General features: G+C 51.1%; 8 protein-coding genes across 8 annotated transcripts; 5 read left to right on the forward strand and 3 right to left on the reverse strand.

Annotated features, from left to right (window-relative positions):
• Positions 1-19: 19 nt before the first annotated feature.
• IAR55_003637 (uncharacterized protein) lies at positions 20-1,410 on the reverse strand (the record flags this gene model as incomplete). The annotated part of the gene is made up of 5 exons (XM_066946744.1): positions 20-597; positions 657-833; positions 890-1,103; positions 1,198-1,257; positions 1,321-1,410. 5 exons carry the CDS (start codon positions 1,408-1,410, stop codon positions 20-22), a joined length of 1,119 nt encoding a protein of 372 aa, XP_066803136.1.
• A 1,384-nt stretch (positions 1,411-2,794) lies between these two features.
• On the forward strand, positions 2,795-9,240 carry IAR55_003638 (uncharacterized protein; the record flags this gene model as incomplete). Its single annotated transcript, XM_066946745.1, has 15 exons — positions 2,795-2,805; positions 2,882-3,595; positions 3,641-4,447; positions 4,500-4,684; positions 4,735-5,264; positions 5,324-5,938; positions 5,985-6,411; positions 6,466-6,792; positions 6,853-7,001; positions 7,060-7,273; positions 7,330-7,902; positions 7,963-8,347; positions 8,403-8,831; positions 8,928-9,104; positions 9,171-9,240. The coding sequence occupies 15 exons, from the start codon at positions 2,795-2,797 to the stop codon at positions 9,238-9,240; spliced, it is 5,613 nt and encodes a 1,870-aa protein (XP_066803137.1).
• Positions 9,241-9,652: 412 nt separating this feature from the next.
• Positions 9,653-11,258, reverse strand: IAR55_003639 (uncharacterized protein; the record flags this gene model as incomplete). Its single annotated transcript, XM_066946746.1, has 8 exons — positions 9,653-9,897; positions 10,005-10,088; positions 10,152-10,307; positions 10,403-10,530; positions 10,626-10,796; positions 10,870-10,887; positions 10,971-11,029; positions 11,127-11,258. 8 exons carry the CDS (start codon positions 11,256-11,258, stop codon positions 9,653-9,655), a joined length of 993 nt encoding a protein of 330 aa, XP_066803138.1.
• Positions 11,259-11,516: 258 nt separating this feature from the next.
• On the forward strand, positions 11,517-14,533 carry IAR55_003640 (uncharacterized protein; the record flags this gene model as incomplete). Its single annotated transcript, XM_066946747.1, has 12 exons — positions 11,517-11,639; positions 11,755-12,065; positions 12,134-12,227; positions 12,279-12,413; positions 12,473-12,689; positions 12,754-12,847; positions 12,903-13,056; positions 13,130-13,571; positions 13,624-13,738; positions 13,802-13,958; positions 14,015-14,176; positions 14,255-14,533. 12 exons carry the CDS (start codon positions 11,517-11,519, stop codon positions 14,531-14,533), a joined length of 2,283 nt encoding a protein of 760 aa, XP_066803139.1.
• A 1,908-nt stretch (positions 14,534-16,441) lies between these two features.
• IAR55_003641 (uncharacterized protein) lies at positions 16,442-18,689 on the forward strand (the record flags this gene model as incomplete). The annotated part of the gene is made up of 3 exons (XM_066946748.1): positions 16,442-17,267; positions 17,348-17,469; positions 17,538-18,689. 3 exons carry the CDS (start codon positions 16,442-16,444, stop codon positions 18,687-18,689), a joined length of 2,100 nt encoding a protein of 699 aa, XP_066803140.1.
• Positions 18,690-19,029: 340 nt separating this feature from the next.
• IAR55_003642 (uncharacterized protein) lies at positions 19,030-19,690 on the reverse strand (the record flags this gene model as incomplete). The annotated part of the gene is made up of 4 exons (XM_066946749.1): positions 19,030-19,119; positions 19,209-19,238; positions 19,381-19,482; positions 19,592-19,690. The coding sequence occupies 4 exons, from the start codon at positions 19,688-19,690 to the stop codon at positions 19,030-19,032; spliced, it is 321 nt and encodes a 106-aa protein (XP_066803141.1).
• A 263-nt stretch (positions 19,691-19,953) lies between these two features.
• IAR55_003643 (uncharacterized protein) lies at positions 19,954-22,676 on the forward strand (the record flags this gene model as incomplete). Its single annotated transcript, XM_066946750.1, has 16 exons — positions 19,954-20,037; positions 20,094-20,189; positions 20,256-20,429; positions 20,503-20,521; positions 20,582-20,607; positions 20,667-20,846; positions 20,909-21,279; positions 21,340-21,417; positions 21,480-21,495; positions 21,550-21,576; positions 21,633-21,934; positions 21,995-22,078; positions 22,139-22,377; positions 22,429-22,476; positions 22,547-22,566; positions 22,620-22,676. 16 exons carry the CDS (start codon positions 19,954-19,956, stop codon positions 22,674-22,676), a joined length of 1,821 nt encoding a protein of 606 aa, XP_066803142.1.
• Positions 22,677-23,088: 412 nt separating this feature from the next.
• Positions 23,089-27,800, forward strand: IAR55_003644 (uncharacterized protein; the record flags this gene model as incomplete). The annotated part of the gene is made up of 21 exons (XM_066946751.1): positions 23,089-23,161; positions 23,261-23,402; positions 23,533-23,594; positions 23,651-23,712; positions 23,776-23,907; positions 23,966-24,078; positions 24,144-24,238; positions 24,291-24,505; positions 24,558-24,887; positions 24,939-25,498; positions 25,563-25,659; positions 25,706-25,776; positions 25,830-25,991; positions 26,042-26,143; positions 26,196-26,418; positions 26,468-26,759; positions 26,819-26,933; positions 26,998-27,159; positions 27,217-27,283; positions 27,339-27,609; positions 27,664-27,800. 21 exons carry the CDS (start codon positions 23,089-23,091, stop codon positions 27,798-27,800), a joined length of 3,483 nt encoding a protein of 1,160 aa, XP_066803143.1.
• Between the last annotated feature and the right edge of the window lie 176 nt (positions 27,801-27,976).

Here is a 27,976-nt window from a genome sequence, read left to right on the forward strand (position 1 = left end):
TAATCTAACAAAACTATGCTTAGAGGAGAGCGAGGACTGCGCCAGCAACAGCGAGGACACCACCGAAAGCGGGAACGACGAGGTTCTCAGCACCGGAAGCGGCGGAAGAAGAAGAACTAGGGGCGGCGGAAGCACCACTGGCGGCGGAACCGGTCCTAGCAGCGGAGCCGGAGGCGCCAGAGGCTGTACCTGCTCGGGCGCTGCCAGACCCAGCGGCAGCGGTAGCGGAAGATCCGGCCAAAGCGGTGGTACCAGCAGCGTTGGTAGCAACGGCGCCAGCAGAGCCAGCAGCAGCAGACCCGCCAGCAGCGCCGTTGGAACCAGCCCCAGAGTTACCGGACGCACCGTTGGCACCAGAGCTACCAGTGTTACCGGACGCACCGTTGGCACCAGAGCTACCAGTGTTGCCGGAAGCACCAGTACCACCAGATCCGCTGTTGGTGCCGGAAGTACCAGATCCACCGTTGGTGCCGGAAGAGCCAGATCCACCAGCGGAACCAGTAGCGCCAGCAGCGGCACCACCGCCCAAGTCTGAAGCAGCACCGGTAGCAGCAGCACCACCTCCGGTAGCAGTGAGGGAGGGAGCGTTGTAGGCGGCTTCAGGGGGGTTTATTTTCAGTGCAAGCTCTACCGAAGGAGGGTGTCAAAGGACTCACCAGTTGCGATAGTAGGCAGGGGAATGGTAGAGAAGGAAGAAGAGGCACCGGTGTAATTCTGGGCGGCACAGGACTGCTGGAGATTGTTGAAGTCGGTGATCTGAGTGGTACCGGCGTTGTTGTTGGCAGTGTTACAAGAGGCACAGTTGTAGATGTTCTCGAGGTAAGTACCCGCACCTGTGAAACGACATGTCAGTTCCTTGTATTGCAAGGACGGCGTGGGAATAACTCACATTGACAAGCAATGTCACTGGAAGGACAGGTGTCGAACGAACACTCGAAGAAACACTGCTGACGGGCGGCAGGACAGGCTGTCTGAGTAGAAGTGAGGAGGGAAGCGAGAGCGGCTGCGTCGTTGCTGTTCAAGCAAGAAGCACAGTCGGACGCATCGGAGGGGTAGTTGTTGCAGAAACAACCGTAGACGTCGGTGTTACTGGAGTAGCTGGTCTGTAAGTATGAAAGGTCAGAAACGTCTCTGTACGCGGGTCGCGAAGGCCAACAGGAAGAACCTTGTGTGGACACAATGGAAATTGATGCTCACCTCACAGAGGTACGCGGACTGGATAGTCTGAGCACACTGAGAAGAACAGGCGCTGGGGATCTGTAAGACGCACGTCAGCGAACCGTGTCCGTCTGCACGTGCTGAAGCTTGACCGAGACTCACGTATTGCCAGTTGGGTGCAGATTGACCGTTGACAACAGCAGCACCGAGGACGGTAGCAGTGACGAAGAAGAGGGTTTTGGCGGCAGACATTGTGTGAATCGTTTGGATTGGTTGTGACGAAGAACGTTAATGCGTGATGAAGAGGAAGGTAAAGAGCGTGAAGGTCGTGAAGGACGAGAGAGAGAGAGATTTATAAGTAATTGCTTGTGAGAATGAGAAGAGAAAAGAAGGAAAGACAAGTGTGACGACGATTGTGAGTCAGTGTTTATACTAGTACCAAGAAATCTGAGACTGTGTTGCGTCGGCTGGCTCTCACTAACCAAACGCGGACGCGACCCAACACCATTCGAGACGTCAACAACAACGAAGAAGATACAACGGCACTCCTTTCCCCCTTGAAAGGTAAAAGCCAAAGTGGACGATGCTGCTAGAGCACCGTTGAGATTGTTCAGAGATCGGGCAGGGAAGGGCTAGAGGGGCAGAGAGGTCTGAAACGATATGACACGATGGACCGTTCACATGGGGGAGATACCACTACGCGTAGGAACGGATGGGTGATTTCCTTCACCAACGTGTTCCTGATTGCTCTCCCCGATGTGTCCACTAGAAACCAAACAACTCATGTTCCCATCTAGTAAGGCACACATCCCTTTCGATTGCCTTCGATGTTCAGCTCTCTCTCTCTCTCTTCTCTCTCTGATAACAGGTCTCTACCCATAGGAAGACGCATACTATCGGATTAAAACCCTCTGGAACCCGTCTGTTCAGTGTTACTGCATGTTCTCACTCCAAACCTCCCGTTCGAGGCAAGAGAAAGTTCAATCAAGAAGGGAAAATGTTAACGATAAAGCGTGACGCTGGTTGATGATCGGACGCGTCTCCTGACGGGAGAAAACCCGAAGATCGTGCCTGAAGCCGTCGAAACAATAGGTGAGAAGTTGGTTGCGGCGATCGAGATTGGGAAGCGCCAAGAGCCTTTGAGGATAGCTTCCGTTGTATTCCGTCTGCCAGACGTATGGCCGCTAAATCGCGGGGGACCCCAGATGATGCTACCCGACCTGCAAGTTTTTACAGATCAGAGGATGAGCAGACACGGCCACGGTCTTGCAGCCTTCCGAGCCACGGTGCTTGCGCTTGTAGGCAGATGCACAGTACACCATTGTCTTGACCATGCATGTAGGAACGATGGCTGCCCGCCCGCTCCGATTCGTGTATGCATGCTGTATCGGGGGCCGATTCCCAGAGGTGAGATACTGCCACACGCTGATATCCCCGATATCCCCGTAGTCCCTCTTTGAAAAACGGGGATAAAAGAGAAGGGGACATAACAAAAAGCTCGAGATCTGAAAAAACACCTGAAAAAATCGTCCCCCCGACCCCCAACCTCCTCCGAATTGGTCGCGTCAAGTTCTTTCACGTCGCTTTACGTAACCTCCTGCGTGGGAAAACCGGGGTGGAGGCTGTCCAGCTCGGAATGTCGTTCAGGTGAGTATGCAAAGCACAAGAAGGTAGAGAGGACAGGCAGAGTGCTGATGTAGGCGTATCACGCATGGGCGTTTAGACAGGACAAACTCATCCTTCTTCTCGACAATGGCACGTCTCAGCAAGTTCGACGAACGGCAGCAAAGCAGTTGTCCCAGATCGCACTCAAGACATTCCTCGCATCCATCCGACCTAGTGTCAAGGAAGAGACCAAGCCAGATCTTACAGAAGATGGGTCGGTGACTCTATCAACGGGCGGTGGCGAGCAAGACGCATGGAATGATGTACTCGAAACGATTAGCAAGATCCTACCTCTGCTCAAGTCCCGAACCTCCGATACTCGTTATGCAGCTGCAAACGCCTTGGGTCTCCTCGCAGCGTGTTTGCCAGAATCTACCCTGCCTGTCGTCGACATCAAAGACGAGGCTACAGAGGTACCGCAACCACTCGATTTGCCCTATCTACTGAGGACCAGTCAGACGTTACTGGCTTCGGCGGGTCGGGAGTATATCGCCAAACCTTTGCCTGGCGACAAGGCGAAGAGACGAAAAGCTATGTTGGGCAGTTTGGGTCTGGGCGACGCCGTTGGATGGGGTGATGATGTGGACAAGGTCATTGGCGATGATGATGACGATGTTGATGGGAGTCAAGCTCGGCCAAGCACATCCGGTGCGCCCAGTAGAGAACCATCAGTGGCACCACAGCCACCAAAGGATATCTTTGAAGGGCTGAGCGCGAGACAGATAACGATGTTGAAGAGGAAGAAGGGCAATATCGTGGAAGAAGCGAACAAGTGAGTGGCTCCATGGATTTGTGGCAAGACTGACATCGTGCACAGAATGCGACGTCTCAACGACAAGCTCTCGGGCACAGGGATCTCCTCACCTGCTACAACACCCCCTGAGCGCCCTTCATCTGGTTCAGACACCAAGATCGAAGATAAGCCCGAGATCGTCACCATCGACCCCGGAGCAAAGGCCAGGGTTACGGCTGCTGGTTCGGGCGGTCAAGTGGAACCCACAGTGGACGCTGATGGGAACCCAGTTGTGACCTCGTCTTTGAAAACGTTGACGGTGACTCATGATCGATCGCCCTGGGCTACAGTGCTTCTGGAGTTGGCCCCCAACCTTGACGAAGCTAGCTGGCAAATACGACACGGCGCTGCTCTGGCCATCATGGAAGTCATTCGTTCCTCCGGGCCTGCCATTTCTTCAAGGGAACCTACTCTACTCCTGTCGCTTGCTCGACAGCTCCTATCCCTTCTCGTGCTCGATCGTTTCGGTGATTTTGTGGGGGACACAGTCGTAGCTCCTGTCCGAGAGACGGCGGCACAAGCGCTGGGTATCGTTCTCAAATTTATGGACACCTCCGGTGTTCGTGAGGTTCATGACGCATTGATGGCAATGGTCCGACAGTCTTGGGCCAAAAGAGGCAAGGAAGCAGAGGGCAAGGATAAACACGAGAAGTTCGCATGGGAGGTTAGGCATGCCGGTCTGTTGGGTCTGAAATATGAAATTGCCGTGAGGGGCGATTTGTTGGGGGTGAAGATAGATGAAGGAGCGTTAATGGAGGTGGATATCAAGCCGGAGATCGCGATTGTGGGACTAAATTTGTTGGAGGATGTTGTAGACGCAGCTATCCTAGCGTGAGTGTCTATCATGTAGCGAGTCTTAGTCTCTACTTACATATGCCATCAGGCTCGGTGACTCTGACGATGATGTCCGCACTGTTGCCGCTTCTGCATTGACTCCAGTTTCCAATGTTCTGGCATCCCGATTACCTCGGGAGGAATTGCAAAAACTGCTTCAAACACTTTGGGACTGCCTGGGGGAAGGAGGAGACGAACTCGGCAGCAGCACTGGCGCGGTGATGGATCTCCTAGGTGAGTGATCTTGCTTTTCTCAAGAGATAATGCTTATCTGCGACTTGCAGGCGCTCTTATCTCACTAAAAGAGGCCACTGAAATACTATCATTAGATAAACAAAACTTGATGGCAAGGACTTATACCTTCCTTCGACATCCAATCGCCACCGTTCGATTGGCCGTAGCCAACATACTCCACATATTCACAACACACCCTGACATAACTCGAAGGTGGGCAGAGGACATCTTCTTTTCTTTTCTCTTCCAAAATCTCGTTCTCGAAGAACGGTCGGAAATACGAGACGTCACATACAAGGCTTTCGACAGAGCTCTGGAAGAGGCCGCGAGTGTAGGGAGTCTGTCAATGGCATTAGACAGAAGTCCAGAAGATTGGTATAGCATCGTCATGACGCCTATCGGCGCGCCCCTGGACATCGCTTTACTCAGGAAGCCCTCCATGATTGGAAGCCAGAGACACAGCGTCGATAAGGCAATGATAGCCGGTGACATGTCACTCGTGCCGATGGACGTGGCATTGCAAACAAGAATAGCTGGAGCAAAGGCGCTCGCTCTCCTGCGGCGATACGGGTGGAGAGAAGTGAGTGCACGTCTGCTATCCGTCCGAGATGGTAAAATGGAGCTGACGTTATTCAAAAGGCGTCTGACGTTGACCTCTTACGACAATATCTTCATTCAGCCAGTGCACACCAAGTGCTCATCGCTTCTGTTGTCCTTCAGGAATGGGCATATGATACCAGTCTCAAACATCCCACCGACTACAGTCTCGGTATCTCGAACGACAATGCCAAGTCTTTGTCAGTCATCCTCATTGAACGGATCGAAAGCTCAGCTCCTCCGACATACCACGAGATGTCCGTTATCCTCCAGCAAATACACGCCGAATGTCATGCGCTCCTTAACGCCTTTGCTGTGGAGGGGAAGGTCGCAAAAGACAGAATACCGTCACTCCCTAAACGCGTGGATCCCCTTAGTACATCATCGGATGTGTTCTCCTTGGCTACAGCTCAACTTGCAGTCGGTGCTCAATTCAACGCTTTGTCGGGACTGCTGTCAAAGACTGCCACCAAGACTGCCCTTCCCTCATTGAAGGATCGCCAAAGAAAAGTAATGGGATCGATTGGGTACTTCTCGGTGATGAAAGAGAGATATGACGTCCAAGTCATGGCTGGTATCTCCGGTGCTCTGGTTGCCATGAAAGTCATGCCAGCGAAGTTGGGTCCCGTTATCAAAAGCTTAATGGACGCTGTCAAGGTGGGCTGCTCCTAAACGCTTTGACGGTTACTGACCTCGTGTACAGAAAGAAGAAAACGAGATCCTCCAATCTCGAGCGGCTTTCTCCATCGCGGCTTTCATCGATTACACAACTTCCCCTCTGTTCACCGGTCGTGTCAACCCTTCCGACAAGGTCATCAAGAACCTCTTCACTTTCACGTGCCTGGACACATCCGTCACCCCGGTCTTCACCCTTGGTCCGGGCTCCAGAGAAAGCATCATCAGTCTCCGCGAGGAGAGATTGTCCGCAGCAGCCGCAGGCGCGGGAGTGGGTAAGAAGAACAAGGACGTAAACGAGGAGAGCGATGAGCAGATCGCGGCACGTGTGACAAGGCGAGGCGCTCTAGAAGCCTTCAGAGCTCTGGCTAGAAGGTTCGGTGGAAGACTTTTCCAGGATGTACCAAAATTCTGGGAAGGAATTAGTGGAGCGCTACTTTCATCATTTTCGACGGGTGAGAATGAGTTCATTCTTCCTAGTCTGCTCCCGTCACTAATGATGGCTTCAGAAGCCGATATCGACATGGTAGATGAGCGCCTGGCTGAGAGTGTGCAAAGCGGGCAGGACATTGTCGACTGTTTGACGTCCCTGCGTCTCATCGCTCCCGAGCTCGAAAGCGATCTGTACCTACAGGTGCAGTTACTGCTTCCGTTCATCATCACCGCCCTGCAAAGTTCGTTCGCTGTGGTCCGGCACACTGCCGCCAAGTGTCTTGCGGCGCTGTGCAACGTGATGCCTGATGAAGGAATGAAGAGGGTAGTGGATGATGTTGTCCCCCTGATTGGCGACGCAAGGAGGGTGTATTCCAGACAAGGGGCAGTGGAGGCAGTTTACCGTGAGTTACTGAACTTCGTACACTCGGCCGCTCAGCCTGCAGCTGACAACAGAACAATAGATATCATCAAGGTGCTGGACATCAAGGCACTGCCTTATGTGCTCTTCCTTATTGTTCCGATCTTAGGCAGGATGAGCGATCCGGATGAGCACGTTCGACTGTTGTCCACAAGCTCGTTCGCATCACTGGTCAAGATGGTTCCTCTGGAAGTGAGTGGCGAGAACACGCGATGTAACCCTCGGCTGACGTTGTCCTTGCATCATTCAGGCCGGTATACCAGATCCTCCTGGATTCTCTTTAGAACTCCTCGCTAAACGAGACGAAGAAAGAAAGTTCCTCATGCAACTCCTCGATGGCAGCAAAGCGGAACAATACGAGATACCTGTGAAGGTCGAGGCGGAATTAAGACAATACCAGAAAGACGGAGTCAGCTGGTTGGCATTCTTGGCCAAATATCAACTGCATGGAATCTTGTGTGACGGTGAGGTTTCCATGCTATCATGAGACGCCAGATCGCTGACGATACTCATCAACAAGATATGGGCCTCGGAAAGAGTCTCCAGAGCATCTGCATTGTCGCGAGCAAGCATCACGAACGAGCAGAACGACACAAACGCACAGGCTCTGTTGACTCTGCGCATCTACCTTCTCTTATTGTCTGTCCGCCAACTCTTACTGGACACTGGTATCACGAGATCCTAAAATTCACCCCTCATCTTTGTCCACTCCAGTACACCGGCTCAGCAAGCGAACGAGCTGCCATCCGCTCCAACTTTTCAAGTTACGACGTGGTGATCTCATCGTATGAATCCATTCGATCAGACATACCAGAATTGAGCAAGATCAACTTCCTCTACTGCGTGCTTGACGAGGGTCATATCATCAAAAATGCGAAGACGAAATTGTCAGTGGCGGTCAAACAGATTCAAGCTCAACATCGACTGCTGCTATCAGGTACACCAATCCAAAACAATGTGTTGGAATTGTGGAGCTTGTTCGATTTCCTTATGCCAGGTTTCCTGGGGAATGAGCGGGTCTTCAACGACAGATTCTCGAAACCGATTCTAGCCGACAGGGATGGTAAGGCGACACCTAAAGAAAGGGAAGCGGGTCAGTGAATTATGTATCAAGAAAACAGTGGGTGCTGATATTGGCAACATTTCCTTGCAGCTGCCTCTGCTCTTGAGCAACTACACAAACAGGTTTTGCCATTCCTGCTTCGTCGGCTCAAGGAAGATGTCTTGAGTGATCTTCCGCCTAAGATTATTCAGGACTACTATTGCGAGCTTTCCGCTGTTCAGAAACACCTCTACGACGAATTTTCTCGCTCTCAAGCCGCTGAAGAGGTCGGCGAAGAGGTCACGACTACCGACGATCCTCAAAAGCAAGGCCAAGGCCATGTTTTCCAATCTCTGCAGTATCTGCGAAAGTTGTGTAACCACCCCGCGTTAGTCCTCGAGCAGCAGCCTGCAAGGTTCAAGGAGATACAGGCAAAGATTGGAAGCGGACTTGACCTGCACGATCTGTCGCATGCACCAAAGCTGGAAGCATTGAAGTGAGTCACGACCTTCTTCATGTCAGCGATTCTAGCGGCTGATTGTCGCTGGCAGGCAATTACTGTCTGACTGTGGTATCGGTCAACCGCCCGATAAACTGGCCGACGACGTCACGACTCATCGAGTTCTGATATTCTGCCAACTGCGACCGATGTTAGACTTGATTGAGAAGGACCTTTTCGGTCATCACATGCCCACCGTCTCATACATGCGAATGGACGGCTCAACCGATCCACGGAAACGACATGCTATCGTTCAAACTTTTAATGAGGATCCTCGAATCGATGTCCTGTTGTTGACGACAAGTGTGGGCGGACTGGGACTGAACTTGACTGGTGCCGATACGGTCATCTTCGTCGATCACGATTGGAATCCCATGAAAGATCTTCAAGCGATGGATAGAGCGCATAGATTGGGTCAGAGAAAGGTAGTAAACGTCTACAGGCTGATAACGAGAGGGACTTTGGAGGAAAAGATCATGGGGTGAGTGTGACGTTCTTTCGAGGTGTCAACGAGGCCATCTGGACGATTGTGTCATGAAGGGAGGGCCAGATGCTGATATTGGCTCGGTAATTTCAGATTACAACGGTTTAAGCTCAACATCGCAAGCTCGGTAGTCACGCAACAGAATTCAGGTTTGGGATCTATGAACACCGGAGAAGTATTGGACCTGTTCAAGGTCTCAGCAGAAGGTGAACCGGTCAAGCAGAAACCGACGACGACAGGACCAACATCCATGAGCAAGATGTTAGAAGGGTAAGTCGCTGGTCGTCGCAGCCTTGTAGCTAGGTCCGGTAGGGCTAATGTTTATGATTCTATCAGGTTGGACGATTTACCTCCTGAGGACGAGTATGCGGAATTGTCTTTGGACAACTTCCTTAGCAAGGTATAGCGGAAAGTGAGAAGTAAAGCAAGATAAAAAGTGACATTTCGAAGACGCAAGAGATCTTGAAAGAAGTGATACCTATCTCCATCGAAAGCAGGAAGTATACATATCGACATTAGATTTTCCTCATTGGTCCAAGTCATATGCATAGTAGCATGTCACTCTGCCTCACATGGTCTAACTCAGTTGGCGAGGTAGGGCTGATACGCCGATGTGGGGCACAAGATCATTCACATTTGCAACATCAATGTCTGACTTATCACTCGGCTACATATAGTGTATCGCAATCACATCTGACCGTCCATCCTCTTCTTCCCGTAGTTCGTGAATCGCACGCGAATCGAGAAACGTATTGAAGAAGGTTCATTTGGTCCGATCCCTCTCCGACTACTTTGATGGACAGCCACGAGACAAATGCTCACACAGCCGAATCAGTTGCTCTCACATCTCCACCACCTGCCACCACCGCCCCCTCTTGACCCGCCAACAAACCAGTCCTCTCCGTCACCGCTTCCTGAGCAGCATGGACTTCTGCAACCGTGACAGCTTCCTCTGGTGGGATTTGCGTTCCCTCGGGAACTGGTACGACACGACCGGATCTCGTTCGTCGGTGTCGACGGGCTTTACGAGCAGATTTACCTGCTGCCCACTGTTGGCCAGCACCTGCGTTGAGATTCAGATCAGCAAAGCGTCATCCACATATACCGATCTGTGGCGGCCATCTAGCGAACGTGGCAAAGGGGATGTATGTATGCTGAGACTGTACGTACGAGCAGCCAAGGCAGTGAACGTGAGAAGTAACGCCATGATCCCGGAGATGATAGCAGATGCTACACCATACCAGAATGCTTGGTCTACAACAAAATATATGCTAATTAGCTTACGTCGTGTCCGCCACGGCGGTCATAAGTACTCACCCAGATGACTCCCTTTGGTCTCAAATCTCTCATCGGTTCTGAAGACATGCAGGATCAAAGCGATCGACAAGATCTGTAAAAGACAATGCACGATCATGGTCCCAGATACGAGCTTCCACTGTTGACGACGAGCTTTTGCTCGAGCGGTACGTTGGCCTACCAAGTTCCATCTGTGATCAGCACAGTGTCGAAGGAGAACGATGAGGATGGAATGACAGGTCATAGTCTTCAAGTATTACATCTGCGCTTACCTCGATGAAGGAAAATGAAGAGAAGACTAATCAGACTGGCCAGGCAAGGGACGAGAGACAGTTGAGCTGCATAACCCGATGTTGACCACAGAACGCAGAATTTTTCACCAAACAGCTGACATTCGGATCTGCCGCATCATTGTATCATCAGCTTCCCCCTTATCCGGAGTCTGGTCTTGGTCTCGCTCATCTGTCCCTCTGATGGTGAATCTTCCTTGCTCACCTCGTGGGGAAAGGTTGACAGACCCATCCGTTTCCATCGCCCTCAGTGGGTCCACCTCCGATAGGTCCTTCGATCCCGCCAAAGAGATTCTCGGGAGACGATACTGAGCTGTTGAGCGGGTGAGAAGGTTGGAGGAAATCGGAGTTGGGTACGGGAATCGAGCGAGTGCATCTGGTGAAAAGGTGGCGTTTAGACTGGATGTGCTGCTGACGGATATGAGGAGGCGTAACAAAGGACAACGTACCGTCTGTAGAGACCGTATCTGTGTGTTTTGTGGTCAGCCGATAGTCGGACCCATCGTTCATTGAGCCAAGCAGTACAGTCTGACAGATACAGACAACTCACCTGGTTTCGAACTGGGTCGGTCCAGGACTGCGGACAATGACATGGATGAGTTTGGGTACCTGTGCGCGGAAGGCGAAGACATCAGTCAGTCCAAGCCATTCTGCTCGCCCAGCCAGCTTCGACACCATCGTATGGTGTGGCTCGTTCAACACTCACGTAGATGTTGGCCAAGGTGAGAGCGGTCGTGGCAAGAAGGAGGATAAGCGATACGAGATATGGCGATTTTCTCATCGTATATGTGCGCTTGAACATTGGCGCCCCAGGCTCTTTCACAGTGACACCCGGCATCTTGTATGTGCCACGGCGCTGATCTCGATGATGTTGTAGAGTTGCTCTCGACGAAGCTGTCGTAGGAGAATTAGCGATCAGATGTTATGGCTGTTGACACATGAGCGAGATTGTCGTGATCTCCATTGAATGAATATGTTATCTCGCACCACTGGCCGAATGTCGTGACATCATCTCATCCGCGTACTAATCTCTTGATCCTTTGAGTTGTTTTTGAACAATCATCAATTCGATAAGTGTTGCCAAACTCAGCATGTCATGTCGGTAGACCATGGGATGGAGGTCGATGGTACTGCAGCGCCGGAAAGCTTCGAGCCGGCCGGTCCCAAACCCATCAGGAAGCTCACCAAGGATGTGATCAACCAAATTGCAGCGGCCGAGGTGAGCCGAGACACATATCTATCCGATTTTGCCACCGTGTCATGACTTGTGCACCGCAGCGCGTTGCGATGTCTTTGGTTGAAGTCCGACTATTGCTGACACTTCGTGCTGATAGATCATCCATCGACCTGCAAATGCTATCAAGGAGCTACTCGAGAACTCTCTCGATGCTGGGTCCACCTCTATCAAAATAACCGTGAAAGATGGGGGTCTCAAACTTCTCCAGATAACAGATAACGGTCACGGAATCAACAAGGCTGATCTACCGTTGCTTTGCGAGAGATACGCCACGTCCAAACTGCACAAGTTCGAAGACCTTCAACAGCTAGGGACGTATGGCTTTCGGGGAGAAGCGTTGGCAAGCATCAGCTATTGTAGTCATGTGGAGGTCGTCACGAAGACTAAGAATGACGGATGTGGTTGGAAGTAAGTCTCCCATCAGTTTGTCCAGCCCATGCGGAGCAAAGACAAGCTGACTCGATGGTTATGTGAAGGGCAAATTACCAAGATGGAGTATTGATACCGGCAAAGCCAGGAGCCGGACCTGAACCTAAACCAGCTGCAGCCAACGACGGAACAGTGATCACTGTGAGCTAGCATTTTCGTTTCTGTCGAACTAAAGCTGACCCTCCGGGACAGGCGGAAGATCTGTTCTACAACATGCCTCTGCGAAAGAGAGCTTTCAAATCTCCCTCGGACGAATATAACCGTATATTGGACGTAGTCACGAAGTATGCCATACACAACCCCCACGCAGCTTGGGTGTGCAAGAAAGTGCGTTTGTTCATCAATCAGGTCCCGCTGCTTCCTTGTATCTGATCAATCATTCGCAGGCTGGTACGGCCCTTCCGGACATCTCCACCACTGTCGGATCCACTGCAAAAGCCAACATCGCCTCGTTGTACTCCCCCTCTCTCGCAGCTGAGCTTCTCGATGTTCCACTTACCACCCTTCAGCCGGAGAATAAGCTTGGAGCGAAGTGCAGGGGATGGGTTAGTAATGCCAACAGCAATTGGGCGAGAAAGGGAGGATGGTTGCTTTTCATCAATAGTGAGCATGAGTAGTATTCCTCAGGCCATTTGTGCGAGGCGATAGTAATCGATGATGATGACAGATCGGCTTGTCGAGTCTGTTAAGATCAAAAAGGCAATCGAAGCCCTTTATACTGCCTATCTGCCTAAAGGAGCTTCGCCTTGGGTATACCTCAGGTCAGCTGTCATAAAATGTATCGCTGAGGGCGTGACGCTTATTTCGTTTGACCAGTCTCGAGATAGACCCTGCTAAGATCGACGTCAATGTACACCCGACCAAGTCAGAGGTCCATTTCCTCAACGAGGATGAGATGATCGAATCATTGGTGGACACGGTGCAGACTGCCTTGGCAGGAGCAAATGTATCGCGGTCTTTCACTGTGCAGGTGAGTGACGCTGCGTGTAGTACTCTTGTATTACGGCGTTGTGCATGATCATTCGTTCTGATGATCCTCGCAGACACTTCTCCCTGGGGCCGCCGCTCCCATCGAGAAACGAGAGGAATCATCTACCTCGATTGCCAAACATCGTCACACACCTGCGCCGAATTACAAAGTCCGTATGGATCCTAGCAATCGTACACTCGACTCGATGGTCAGCGTCATCGATCCTTCTCAGCTCTCCGCCTTCGCACAAACGCCAGTGAGCGACGAAACCGTCAGGTCAGCGAAAAGAAGGGCTGTCGTCGTTGAGGGGGCCGCGGAGGCGCCATTGCAAATCAATCTCGACGAAGACGACGGCGATGGTGGACTGGCCGAGGAAGATGGGAATACGGGCGGAATATGGAATGTCCAAGATTCAGGAGGTTCAAAGGAAAGCCGGAAGGCAATACCAGAGAGCGTATGCGAATTTACCAGTATACAGGAGTTACGAAACGTAGTGAAAAAGGCAGGAAATGCGGGTAAGCTAATTTGCCTTTTGTGTTGCCGCCACTGCTAACAAAAATACCCCAGACATGATCGAAATAATGCAACGGCACGCATTTGTGGGGATTGTTGATCAGCGACTATGTCTCTCTCTGATACAGCACAGCACCAAATTGTATCTCGTCAATCACGCTTCTTTGGCGTGAGTCGGTAATACTGTAGACTGGCAAAACACAGACTTATCCTTCTGCCCTTGTGGATGTAGGGACGAGCACTTCTATCAGCTTGGTTTACGGCAGTTTGGTGCTTTCAATAGGTTACGACTGGAGCCGGCGCCGGATCTCCGCGATCTGTTGAGTCTTGCAGCTGAGAGTGAGGCTGGACTGGGGGAATGTGGGCTGAACATCGACACGGTCGTGGACGTGAGCCTCTTTGTGGACCGAACGCCGAAGCGGGTGGCTGATTACAATAAGCGTAGAATATCGCTGCCTTGCTCGTAGACAAACGAGAGATGATGGACGAATATTTCTCGCTTTCGATCAGCCATGATGGGCAGGTCGAAACCTTGCCAATGATCCTGAAGGGGTACACACCGAACTTGGATCGGTTACCGCATTTCTTGTTGTGTCTTGGAACGCAGGTGAGTCTTCTGTCATGGCGCGTTGTCCGATCAAGCCGGATGACGCGGAGCTTATAATCACAATCGGTTCGCGAACAGGTCGATTGGGAATCGGAAAAGGGATGTTTTACAACCTTCCTTCGCGAATTAGCATTCTTCTTTTCACCTCGACCGTTTTCTGAGACTCCGTCGGAAGAAGCTTTGGAACACGGATATGAGCCAGCGACAACGGCAGAGATCGAACATCAATTATGGCAACTGCAACATGTACTGTTTCCAAGCTTCCGGCGGTATACTTTATGGTCCAAAGACAGGATGTGTGACGTCCATCAGGTAGCGAATCTACCTGATCTGTTCAGGATTTTCGAGAGGTGTTAGAGCGGTTTCCTTCGCGTATAGTTGCCATGTCATAACATTTCGTGATTGTCAATCAAGCTAAAACTATCCATTATAACAAACTTCCTTGAACATGTCAATCACGTCCGACAGGCCGGTCATAAAGGCTGAAGGTAAACGGATTGAGACACCATATGGTGACCAACGCATCCGACATGTGGGTGCAGAGGTGGATCTATCATTCACAAGCTCACAGGCACTGTACGTACAGAATTCATCAAAGAGGGGGGAACCGAGAAACACAAAACACGGATCGTAATGATAGGACAATTAATCCATTCAATCGCTTGGAACCTTGAACCAACAAGGGGCATAGTGTCTCCTCTCCCCCCTTTGAAGCCCCCATGTCTCGGCCATCTCAGGAGATTGCATTCAGCACGTGCTGTTTACGCAGTATCGCGTACAAGGTCCCCGATCAACTCTCTCAAGGTTGTTTTCAGAGCATGTGAAAATCCGCACGTGTTGTTATCTGTTCGTCTGTGCAAATAGATGATCGTGATGGCCAGCAGGTGTCGTATGGGGGCTATAGGTTGGATCGACGCAGGCCCCTTGGCATTCAGGGATCATTTGTTGCGCCGCTTCACTTATCGGACGCGCAACTCAGATGCAGTTCTGCTTTAGTGGTTGGAACTACGACAGAGTGAGACAGGACGGGTTTGTGGGATCAGCTACTGCGAGAAAGGAACGGGACAGGTACGACTGGTCACTACAAGCCATGGTAGGTATGGCCATATCATGGAGATCAAGCATTGATCTAGCGGTGATATCACTGTGGTTTTCCAAGGGGACGGACACACGGAAAGGTTTTCTCACGTTCTCACAATCTCTGAAACATCCCTACGATGGTCAAGGGCGACGATCGGCCTTTTTTGCCAGGCGTCTGGTTGTCCGATATGTCTGAGGCTGGGTTCAGATAGTATTGGATCTCGTCTCAACCAAAGACGGAGAAGATCAGACATCCTACTGTCCTGTCGAAAGCAGGAACAAGGTGACAAGATTCGGTTACAAACCACTTTGACCTAGTCACCCCCCCACCCCACCACCCTCCCACCCCCGAGACTGCCGTTGCCCATCCCTCCGTTTACGAGATGTCCGTTGTTCGTTACGCCTCGACCCATAAATCAAAACAAGGACGGACGACAGGGTGTTCAACCTAGAACAAGACATGTCTAAACAGGAGGCGATACGTAACCATATACCAAAATTGCGCGCCACACTATATTTGTCTTTTCCCCCCTTCTCCTCTGACTCGCTTACAGCACCAATGGAAGGAGGGAAGGGGAAGGAAGGGGAGGGAGGGAAGAGAGAAGTGACGACTACGGGCGGGGTGAAGCCACATTACAGCGATCGACAGGGGTGGGTGAGCGGTATTTTCAAGACATCTTTCTGATTGGTCTGCAAAAAGGCGCAGGGCATTCTAGGCTTCCGCGAAGACAAGGGCGTCCATCAAGAAGAGGCGTTGCGACTCATCGATTGTCGACCTTGACGGTACTGGCGTGAACTGGCGAGGCCACCGGCCGCACACTGCCCATCGGAAGCGGACCGAAGTGATCCGTTGGTCGAGGATCTTGACACAGATCCCGTATCCGTTTCGCGTATGTCGTACATCGTTCGATCTGCTCTACAGTGTTACCATCCATCATGAGCTTGGCAACGACCCTCATTCCAGTCATCTAGATTTCGTACCAGGGTTTTTCATATTGCATACAAATAGGAACAGGACGATCCCTTCAGACGATCTCCATTCCATCGCTTCTACTCGTGCCGACAAACAATCAAACCTTACCATTCTGTCTTTCGATTGACCTCAACTAGCACCGTATAAGTACTGCATCTTACCTGGTCGACCCATCGTTTCTTTTGTGGCAGCTTACACCGTCAGAACACGTCATGAAGGGACCTCCTCCGCCACGACTCACCAACACTTGGTCAATACCACAGCTACAGCACCCTAGCAACACCGCCAACGCCGACATTGATATGGACATGACTTCATATCCCCAACTGTACCCCACGTCAGAGTATCCCACGTCTGACACTGGGTCGACCACAATGACCCCTCCTCCTCTATTCACGACCGTGCCCGTCGCCTCTTCTTCCCGGTCTTTGTCCCCTACCACTTACATGGGCAACCTACAACTTGAGCCATACACTCCGCATACACCCACACCGAGACAGTTCCGCACGTTTTCTCAATCTGAATATTCATCTCATTTCTCTCGAGCGCCACCCACCAGACAAAAGAAGGCCATTCAACAACCACAGCCTACAGCGTCTCCCTCTACACTCTTCCAGCTCAATCAGCCCTTTCCATCCCCATCTTTTCTGACACAATCCCACAGACCTCTGATTACAGGTCAAACCCCTCCTCTACCCCGGAGAACGTTCTCAAAACAAATGCCAGATCCGCCACTTCCCGTTCCTGCGGCTGGGACCATCACCCTTGGTGATCCACGAGAATCGCCCTGGGCCAAGAAGGTCTTCGAGTATTTCCCTACCGCTAGGGAACTTGCTCGAAAAGCGAAAAAGTCGGTTCCGGGTCCTTTGCCTGCTTTGCCCTCGATATGTAAAAGACTCGATCTTTTCTGCGCGAAAGGTTGTCGACCACCTATGACAATGACGGAGATCGTCGAGAGGCTGATGACCATCACCAAGCTGGATATCGATTGTCCATCAAATCCTCGTGGTCAAGGTGTACCCAAACGTCCAATGAACAGTCAGTCGCCACTTGCCACTTCACTTTATTTGCTGCGAGACGCTAAATGCCACAGACAACTGATCTCTTGATTTCTGCAGTCTTCTTCTGCTTCCAGCAATTCAGACGCCATGCAGTCACCGCCATGTTCCCGGACTTGACCACCGGAGAAGTCTCAACGTGGATGGCGGGTGAAAGGGCTGTGATCGAAGGGCTAGAATCGGTTGGTTATCGTCAGTCCGATGGCCAAACGAAAAGTGCGCTGACCAAGCTATCAACTCAACGTCGCAGGACGAGTTCGCATACTGGGAAGACTTACACAGGTCTTACTCGGCTCAATTCTGGAAAGAGTTCCCTCTATACACATTCAAGAAGACAGCTTCAAAGAAGAAGAAGGGTTTCGGTTCCGGCAAGACCCAACCTATTGGTGAACTCAGGAAGAAGTCCAGCACAATGAACCTCAAAGAGAGAGTCGTCGGCCGATCGATATCCGTCATCAGTCTCAAGTCCATGCCCCGTCGCCAATCATCACCCTTATCCACACACTCTGTAGAATCATTCGATTCGACGATATATGACCCCTCCGCCGATCTTCTGGCATACAACGCGCTTGGGATTGACGTTCCTCGGCGAAGCCAGTCGATCGTCACCGATACTTCCAGCCTTCCACAGCAGCAGATATTCGATGATTACATTATCAATGCCCCTGCCCTTGGGGCTGCCGCAACCGTCTATGGCTGGACCCCCACCTCGGTGTCTCAGTCCCTTCCAGCCATGATGCCCGCTTCCACGCCAGCTGGTATGCCTTTGTACACCCCGCTACAAGAAGCACCCGAGTTCGTGTCTCGTCCTCATTCTGCCGATATTCATCAAGATATCGGTGCTCGTGCCGATCTCACTTTTGGCTCTACATTCGTCCTCAGTTCCAACAACAATGACAACAACACTATCTCTAAATCATTACGTCCTCCTCATATCTTGATCCGAGGCAGCTCGTACAAGTCATACTTCAATGAAGGATCGTTTCCCATCACAACGCCCATTACGCCACTCACACCGATCGGGCAAGCTCAAAGAATGTCGAACCCAAATCTGGACGCACATTTCGTCCATCCTCCTTATCCATCTGTCCCTATAACGTATGATCATCACCAATCACCGGCCACGTCGATACTCTCCTATCAAGGGGAACAATTGCAATACAATATCCTCCGAAGCCATTCTTACAGTCCCAACATGTCTTACAACCAACTCACAACTTCGTATTTCACTCCATATCCATTACTCGGAGAACATGATGATCAAACCCAAAATCAATCGCAAGACCAGATTCCACGTCAAATGATTGACAACGGATACATCGGTGTCTCAGCGGATGACGGTGCTTTGTACGGAACCATGCCTGTGTCACACGAACTCCCTCATCCAGGCAACTATGCGTAGTCACTGAACTCATCTAACCCAGCCGTAGTCGTCTTCTCCGCTTGTGCCGTCCATATGAAGTTTGTACCACATCCCGTTTTTTCTCAATCTCGGGATCTTGTTGTTTTTATCTCGGCCGTCGTTTTTGCCGTTCACGGAGTACGTTAGTAGGAAACGTAAAAGGTCGAAACGTGTGTTGTAAGATGTATGGTCGTCCCGTGTATAGGCTATAGGCCGTGGTATGACTGGATTAACACTATATCTATACATCTGCCCGTGCAATTCGAACAGAGGAGCGCAATACTGTACAACTTGGGTCCCGAACCCGCCAATCTCCAGCGGGGGTTGAGAAAGGGACCATTTATCGAGCTTGATTCTGATTGACACTAGCGGCGAAATTGGCACCTCCCGTCCCTGGAACTCCGACATCGGCAGAAGCAGCCAGTTCGGTCTGTTCAAAAAGGGAAGTCAGCTCGATCACATCGCAGAAAGGACTGAGAGGTATGACCATAGTCCCTGTATGAGTAAGGGGGAGCTTACTTGTTGTTCACGGATGAGAGAATTGAATTTCTGTTTCGGCACGAACGTGATGTCAGCAAGACGATACTCTTGTGACCCGTCCGTGTATAGGGTGTGGATGATGAAGACAGACGGCATATGTGTAGCTCGGTGATTTCGATGAAGTGATTACATGTGATAACCCTTCACTTACTCCCCATAAGGCTGCAACCGTCGTGAACTCCCTTCCTACGCCAAACACTTCCTCAAGCTTTCGATTCAGCACATTCGTATGTGTCATGAGTTCTTCGAAGTTCTGGCACATCAAAGGCGGACTTCAGCGGTGATCATATAAAGATGGATGCACCTTTGTTCAAGTAGGATGACCCAAATCGCGAAGTTGATTGGACCAGACATGAGCTTACCGTAGATATCTCCTCGACTAACCTCTCCTTCTCTCGATCGAAAAACGATTCAGTAGGTGCCAGCGCATCAAAGGCGTTCGACGGTCGAGACAACGACATTGTGTCCGTCCGTTTGTTTTGTAGCTAAGCTGATGAAGGGACCAGAAAGAAAGCAAAGAGTACAATCTCATGTTTTGATGACTTTTGACGCCAGGTTGGCGGGAGCGCGACGCGTGTGGATTTGGATCCGACGGAAAATACCTACCACGTGGGAAATGGACGGTTTCGCAGCTAGCATCATGATCATTGCCGTCCTTTTTGGGGGGGCCTATAGAGGACTGTTGGGCCTTAATCACCTCTGGTCCTCTTGTAGAACCATCGCGATGACAGAGATACGCTCAAGAGCTCCTAAAGAACAGAGAGGGAATGGTAGTGTGTCGTTGGAGAAGTCTCTGGACAAAAAACAGGTGAGCTGGCAGATTCTTCATAGTGGTCCGCCATCCAGCTGACATTGAGAAAAAAGCTGGACAAGAAGGTAGAACAGATCAAGACGCTGAGTGCATTGAGACTACTCCTTTCCCTCTTGGGCTTGGCTGCGGTAGGATGGTTTGGATACAAGGTGAGCCCAGGCAATCTCGACACGATATGAGCTAGACCTTTCCTGATCTTCGTACCTCATGCGCAGACTCTTTCTCCGATACTGTACGGCAGTCCAACGATTCCAGTAGCACCTCAGACAAAGCTTCCTGGAAGTAGCAGATTTGGTACTCTCAAACCTTCAGAGCTCCCTTCGACAGTGGGTGGGCTCAAACTTGCGGCCGATGTAGAGAAGAGAGAAGCTGTGAAGGAGGCTTTCGAGGTGAGCACAAAGGCTCTACCCATCAATGCAATTGTGGTTTGTGGTAAGCTGACGGAACTTCTCAACGACTTAGTGGAGCTGGCATGCTTATGGTGAGTGAGACAGATCCTGTAGGAACGGTCGTGAGAATTTCTGACACTGTCTGTTACCAGAGAAATATGCTTGGGGATCAGACGAGGTGAGCAGCCCTTCTTAGTCGGACCTCTCGTTGAGCGATGCCTGACGTATATGTCGCAGTTCCAACCTCTATCCAAATCTGGATCGAACCTCACATCTGCTGGTGGAGTCGGATACACCATTGTGGATTCTCTTGACTCCTTGCTCATCATGGATATGATACCTGAATACGAGAGAGCTAGGGATTGGTGTCGCGATAATCTCAACTTTGACCGGGATTCAGAATTCAACACTTTCGAGGTCAGTCTCAAGGTCACCCAGTACATCTGTCGGTCCAGGCTGACTGCTCCTGCTCTGCACAGACGACGATCCGTCTTCTCGGAGGTCTTCTCTCGGCTCATTATCTCACTTCTGTTCATCCATCTCCTTATATCCAAGCAGATGCAGGGCTGTATCTCGACTTCGCTACAGATCTCGGAGAACGTCTTCTCGGTGCCTTCTCCTCTCCATCGGGTATCCCTTGGTCAGGCATCAACCTTGCGACCCGTCAAGGAATCCCAGACAAGGGTAACCAGGGTGTTGCGAGTCTGGCAGAAGCCGCGAGTCTGCAATTGGAGCTGAAGTATTTGAGTCATTTGACGGGAGATTATGTCTATTGGAGGAAGGCGGAGAAAGTCACCGAGATTATCAGGAGTCAGGCAATTCACGATGGTATCGCGCCGATATTCATCTCGTATGTTCTATGTTCCGCCTCCTCTTTGGCCTCATTTTGCTCATCGCTTGCGTCTCGCAGTCCTATGAACGGTCAATTCGTCGCCTCAGAGATCAGATTGGGATCAAGAGGTGACTCATATTACGAGTATCTGTTGAAGTAGGTCCAAAACACAGTCAGTGAATTGCCGGGGCTGATGAATTGCGTCCTCTTGCCTACAGACAATGGCTACAGACGGTGAGCATACCACGCAAACTTTCTGTATACCCTCCAAGCTGACGCTTGACCTAGGATCGACAAGAGCCCGTGTATCGAGATGTAAGCCTGAAAATGTTCAACGGACTCTTCACTCCATGCTGACAGCTAAATTACAGATGTACGACGAAGCAATGGGCGGTATCAAAAAGCATTTGATCGGTCAAAGCAAAACCAGCGGTCTCATTTTCACCCAAGAATTGCACCCCGCGCGCCATCCCCGAGATCAGACCCAGACATGGCAAGTTGTGCCCAAGCAAGATCACTTGGTCTGCTTTTTGGGTGGTTCATTCATCTTGGGTGTGACCGAGGGAGGTAAACGAGAGGTTGACTGGACCAAGCTGGAAGATAAGGATATGGAGGATTTTATCGTTGGAAAGGGTATTGTCGAGTCATGTATGAGAACACATGACACTGCAACGTGAGTCTGCATCTTATAGCTCCGACGAACACAGCGAGCTGATGTGTTGCGGCGCCTCAGAGGCCTTGCACCAGAAATCGCCATGTGGGTGCAATGGAGTGACGACAGGCCAGAGATGGTAGATTGGTATATCAAGCCTAACCTGTAAGCTGCTTGCTATCAAACGGTCATAAGCCCCCGCGGGCTGACATATACATCTCGCAGACAAGGTGTTCTCATCGACGGTCGTAACATCCTGCGACCTGAGACTGTCGAATCCTTATTCCTTGCATACAGGTCTACTGGGGATGAGAAGTATCGACAATGGGGTTGGCAAGTATTTGAGGCATTCCAGGAGTACTGCAGAGTGCCAACTGGAGGATACGCCGGTATCGAGGACGTCCAGGCTATGCCCCCTACTCAGCTGGACAGGATGGAGACATTCTGGCTCAGCGAGACGTTAAGTGAGCCACAATTTGTCGTATGCTTAGGTGAAAGCTAACCACCGATTATAGAATACCTGTACTTGCTGTTCGACGATTCCGAGCACATCTCGCTAGACAGTGAGTGGGGCCACAATTCCCCCCCCACAAAATGAGAATCACGACTGACGATTGATACACCACAATGCAGAGCATGTGTTCAACACCGAGGTACGTCCCTTGTGAGCCGCTGCCGGGACATTTACTGATTTGACGACATGCAGGCACATATCTTGCCTGTCTTTTCACCGGAATACATCTCTCCCTTTGCGACATCTTGATGCGGGCTGACATGCATGACATTGAATAAACACATGACCCAAAGATGCATTATCTTCTCCACATTATAGAGTCGCTTAGATGGTGAGGGCGCCGTGTGGCCCATTGGTGGGATCTCCAGAGGGTAAAAAGCGCCTGAATGCCACAGACGTCACCGTTGTTACTCGATCAGGTAATTTCAGCTGTGGGTTGAGAAGGGTGGACTTGTAACTTTCGTCACTCTCTGATCCCATCTCTGCCTTTTTCTTGGCCAGCCTGGACTCACCTCGCCAATCACTGACATCCCTTTCTCCTTCTCATCGTACATTCTCGCCATCCCCTGCTCCTCACCGTCTTTCGTTCCGTCTGTAGTCATCGACTGACAAGCTCTCTCCTCTCTCCTATCTCCTCTTCCTTTTCCGTCAGACCTACACCATGAGCGCAGCCAAGAAACTCCAGAGCAAGCTCTTTGGTCCAGGCGCACCTCAAACTGGATCCACACCTTCGCGTACGTATCGCGATTGATACTTGACGTTCCCCCTTCTACATCACTGGCATATGTCACTCCTTTTTGCCGAGACGCTAATGCTCGTTGATCGCGCAACAGTCGATACGGCTAACTCTGGCAATGCCGACCCGTCACCTACCGGTTCAGGAGCGGCTACTCCCGTCGCTCCTCAAGGTGAACAGCTGAAGATCAACATCCCGGCTCCTCCTGGACATGCTGGAGAAAAGAGAGAGAAGGAGAAGTGAGTTTGGTCAAGATTTTTTGCAAAGTCGGCCAGAATCTTTCCCCCGTTCACCTAGCGAGATGTCTACGACTATCTTTGACGTGGCAGGACATTGTTCAGATCGCAGACTGACCTGCACAATCCACAGCCTTCCCAAGCGACCCTCTCTGCAGCAACATGACACTCCTCCGGCTCCGGAGATGTCATCTCGTGAGTCGACTGTCAACCTCTCTGCAGTGCCGTCGCGTCGACTGACCTAAATATAGCTCACCCTAATACCACTTCGAGCGATACCGACACTCCAGGCACTCTCGGTCAAGAGCATAAGGTATGTCTATATTCATGCGCCAGCAGACGCGAAGCAAAGCTGATAACTGTCGCGAATGCATAGTCTCTGCGGGACAGGTTGATGAAGTCTATGGGTCCGAGATACCACTCCGTAGAGGAGTACAGACTCGATCAATCTGATCGATATGAGGTGCACTGGAAGAGGTGGGGTCCATACGTCAGCGAGAGACAATGGGTGAGCTTTGAAAGTCCGACAGGAATGTAGAGAACCAAGCTGACAAAGTCAACCGAAGGGTACGGTACGAGAGGACTATTCGGCAAATGGAGATGCGTGGAACTCTTTCCCCTTCGAGATGGCTAAGAGCAGAGCGTACCGATGGGGAGAGGATGGTATGGCCGGAATTTCGTCAGTCATATCACTGCATATCTTGCAATCAAGATCCTCTGCTGATACATCTGCCTTCTTTGTAGAGACAATCACCAGAAGTTGTGCTTCACTCTGGCATTGTGGAACGGCAAAGACCCCATCTTGAAAGAACGTCTTTACGGCCTTAACGGAAACCAGGGTAAGTCACGGAAACCCGCTCACTCTACACGTTGGCTGACCTGTCTCTTTAGGTAACCACGGTGAAGATGTTAAGGAGCTCTACTACTACCTGGACTCTACCCCTACGCACTCGTACATGAAATACCTTTACAAATACCCTCAAGCAGAGTTCCCGTATGAACAACTCAAGGAGGAGAGCAGGAACAGAAGTAGAGAAGTGGCCGAGTTTGAGCTCATGGACACTGACGTGTTCGATGAGGATCGGTACTGGGATGTCTTCGTCGAAGTGGGTAGTCGCTGTACTCAGATTATCACCTTCGCTGACACTTGAGGCACAGTATGCTAAAGACGAAGAGTTCGCCGACGCCATGTCCATCCGAATTACAGCTTACAACCGAGGTCCTGACCCTGCCGACCTGCACATCCTCCCTCAGATGTTCTTCCGAAACACCTGGTCTTGGCCTAAGGAACTGCCCAAAGACAGGCCACAAATGAAACAAGAGGCGGAAGGTGTGATTCGCGCCCAGCACCCATCCATGGTTCCCACCAGGCTCTACTGTACACCCAGTCCTGCGCCTGCTGCACCTGCCAAGGGAGGTGTGGTACTTGTCGATGGTCCCAGTGTTGTGCCAGACCTGCTTTTCACTGAAAACGAGACTAATTTTGAGGTGAGTTCTGTCTCGTCTAGGTCTAACCGGAGCTGACCCGTCATCTAACAGCGCTTGTACGGTGGAAAAAATCGAACTCCTTACGTCAAGGATGCTTTCCACGACCACGTCATCCCCTCCCATCGACCAGCCGAAACCGAGCCGGAGAAGTCTTCTTCCGAAGGTCTCCGGATGAAATCTCCCTCTGTCCGAACACCCCGACTCCCTCCATACCACGACGCAGCCGACCTTGGTTCGATCGATGACACGGAAGAAAAGACGAATGGACATGTCGACGGAGAAGGTGTCACTCCAAGTGTGGAGCCTCCTCCTAGACCAGTCTCAGACCGCGGTGCAAGGCTCTTCGTCAATCCCGAGAAGACTGGTACCAAGTCTGCCGCTCACTACTCCTTCAAAGACGTCCCTGGTAAAGGTGGATGTGTCGTTGTCCGATTGAAGATGACGCCGTACTCGCCAGAGGAAGATCCGTCAATTTTGGACGAAGAGCTGTTCGATGACAACATTGAGGAGAGGCGAACGGATGCGGACGAGTTCTACGGGCGTATTGCGAGGGGATCCATCAGCGACGATCTGAGGAACATCATGAGGCAGGCTTTGAGTGGTATGCTTTGGTGAGTTACACCAACTGCAGACTTGCCTCTCGAGTCACGAACTGACCATTGGATGGCCACACAGGACAAAGCAGTACTACCAGTATATCCAGAAGGAATGGATGGATGGTGATCCGGGACAGCCTCCGCCTCCTCCTGAGCGAAAGTGGGTCAGGAATAGAGTGAGTTGTTTCTGATTACCCTCCGATTACTGCTGACAGTGCGAAGGAATGGAAACACATGTACATTAACGATATCCTCTCCATGCCTGACAAGTGGGAATACCCATGGTTCGCTACGTGAGTAGCGCCACCATCACTCAACACACAGGTCCATCGTTGACAAGCCGCAGCTGGGATACCGCTTTCCACTGTATTCCCCTTGCCATGGTCGACCCCAGCTTCGCCAAAAAACAGCTCGATTTGATGACTCGAGAATGGTACATGAAGCCAGACGGAGCCTTACCGGCCTACGAGTGGAACTTCAGTGACGTCAATCCGCCAGTGCATGCCTGGTAAGTTTTGTCACATTAAGAGGGAAACGTTCTCGCTAACAGCGTGACAGGTCTACTTTCCGAGTCTTCAAGATTGAGCGTAAGATGTTCGGTCGTGAGGATCTGGATTTCCTGGAGCGAGTGTTCCAGAAGCTATTACTCAACTTCACCTGGTCAGTCATTCTGTTAGTCATCGGGATTCTGGAGACTGACAGACACACATAGGTGGGTCAACCGAAAAGATGCGGACGGAAACAACGTATTCGAGGGTGGTTTCCTGGGCCTCGACAACATCGGTCCATTCAACCGATCCGAACCTCTTCCTACCGGTGGGACTCTCCGACAAGCCGACGGTACTGCATGGATGGCTTTCTTCTGCCTGAACATGTTGAGTATTGCTCTCGAATTGGCCAAGCATAACCCGACTTATGAGGATATCGCTTCGAAGGTAGGTCTGCGAACACTTGGCGAGATTACCACTGACGGCGAAATCGCAGTTCTTTGAGCATTTCCTCTTCATCTCTGATGCTATGACCTACGTTGGAAGCAATGACGAGCACCTTTCCCTCTGGAATGAGGAAGACGGCTTTTACTATGACGCCATCCAGTGGGGATACGGCCACTCTCAGCAATTGCCTGTCCGATCGATGGTTGGACTCATGCCTTTGTACGCCACACTTGTGCTCGAGCCCTCAGTCATCAAGCAGTTCCCTGGATTCAAGAAGAGGATGGATTGGTTCATCGAGAACCGTCCTGACATCTCGGAGAGGAACGTTGCCAGTCTGAAAAGTGAGGCGTTGTGTATCGTACCCACCCCGATTCATGCTGACTGGGCCCTCACTTTGCAGCTCCCGGGCGAGGTGATCGCAAGCTTTTGGCTTTGGCGTCCAAGGAGAGGCTGGTGAGGATCCTCGAGAAAATGCTTGATGAGAAGGAGTTCTTGTCGGAGTACGGTGTGAGGTCGTGAGTCACCACTTACCATTTCCTTCTGTTCAATGGTGTCTGTTGCTGATTCGTTTGTTTGTAGTATGTCGCTGTACCACCACGAGCATCCCTTCTCAATGAACGTTAACGGCGAGGAATTTGGTGTCGGATACTGGCCCGGCGATTCAAGATCAGGCATGTTTGGGGGTAACTCCAATTGGCGAGGTCCCATCTGGCTGGCAGTTAACTTCCTGCTCATCGAGAGGTGAGTCTGATGCATTCGAGGCGGATTGCAGAAGTTAACAAGCCTTCTGCGACATAGTCTGCAACGATTCCACCAGTACTACGGCGAAACTCTGACGGTTGAATGTCCTACCGGCAGTGGAGACGTGAGTAATGCGCCGTGAATGTCGCGGATCATAAAGGAGCTGACCACCCTGCCAGTACATGTCTCTCGCAGGATGTGCCGAGGAGATCCAGCACCGACTCATCCACATCTTCAGTCGAGACGAAGCGGGTCGAAGAGCAGTGAACGGCGGAAACCCTAAACTCAATCGGGACCCGAACTTCAGAGATTACGTCCAATTCTTCGAGTTCTTCCACGGAAACGATGGTAGAGGATTAGGAGCATCACATCAGACTGGATGGACTGGTCTGGTCGCGTGGAGTATCATGCAGACTGGAGAGTACTGCAGATTGCCCAAGACGCCTAGAAGTGAGTTCAAGCGTGGTGAGCGATCTTGTCCTCATACTGATCGACCATCTTCAGCCCCTCGATCCGTCGCCAAGCACTACTTTGACGAGCAGATAAACACTCCAAGCGAATACAACGCTGAAGACGGGTCTCTCTACTCTGCTTATTCGACTCACTCTGACTTTGACAATCCGGAGCCCGACGACCTGTAATCGGGGCGTCTTCAGGATTGTCTTTCCCACCCAGAGGAATGGGCTGTGAAAGCATTGTCATACGTAGGAAAAACATTGAGTGATTTTCTATGTCTGTGTGTTGTCTCTTTCCATCTCATCCAGATCCCGATTCCAAACGATAAAACATACATTGCATTTGTTATTTCACTTGATTG

The sequence above is a fragment of the Kwoniella newhampshirensis genome, chromosome 6, assembly GCF_039105145.1.
Source record: "Kwoniella newhampshirensis strain CBS 13917 chromosome 6, whole genome shotgun sequence".
In the NCBI taxonomy this organism is placed as follows: domain Eukaryota; kingdom Fungi; phylum Basidiomycota; class Tremellomycetes; order Tremellales; family Cryptococcaceae; genus Kwoniella; species Kwoniella newhampshirensis.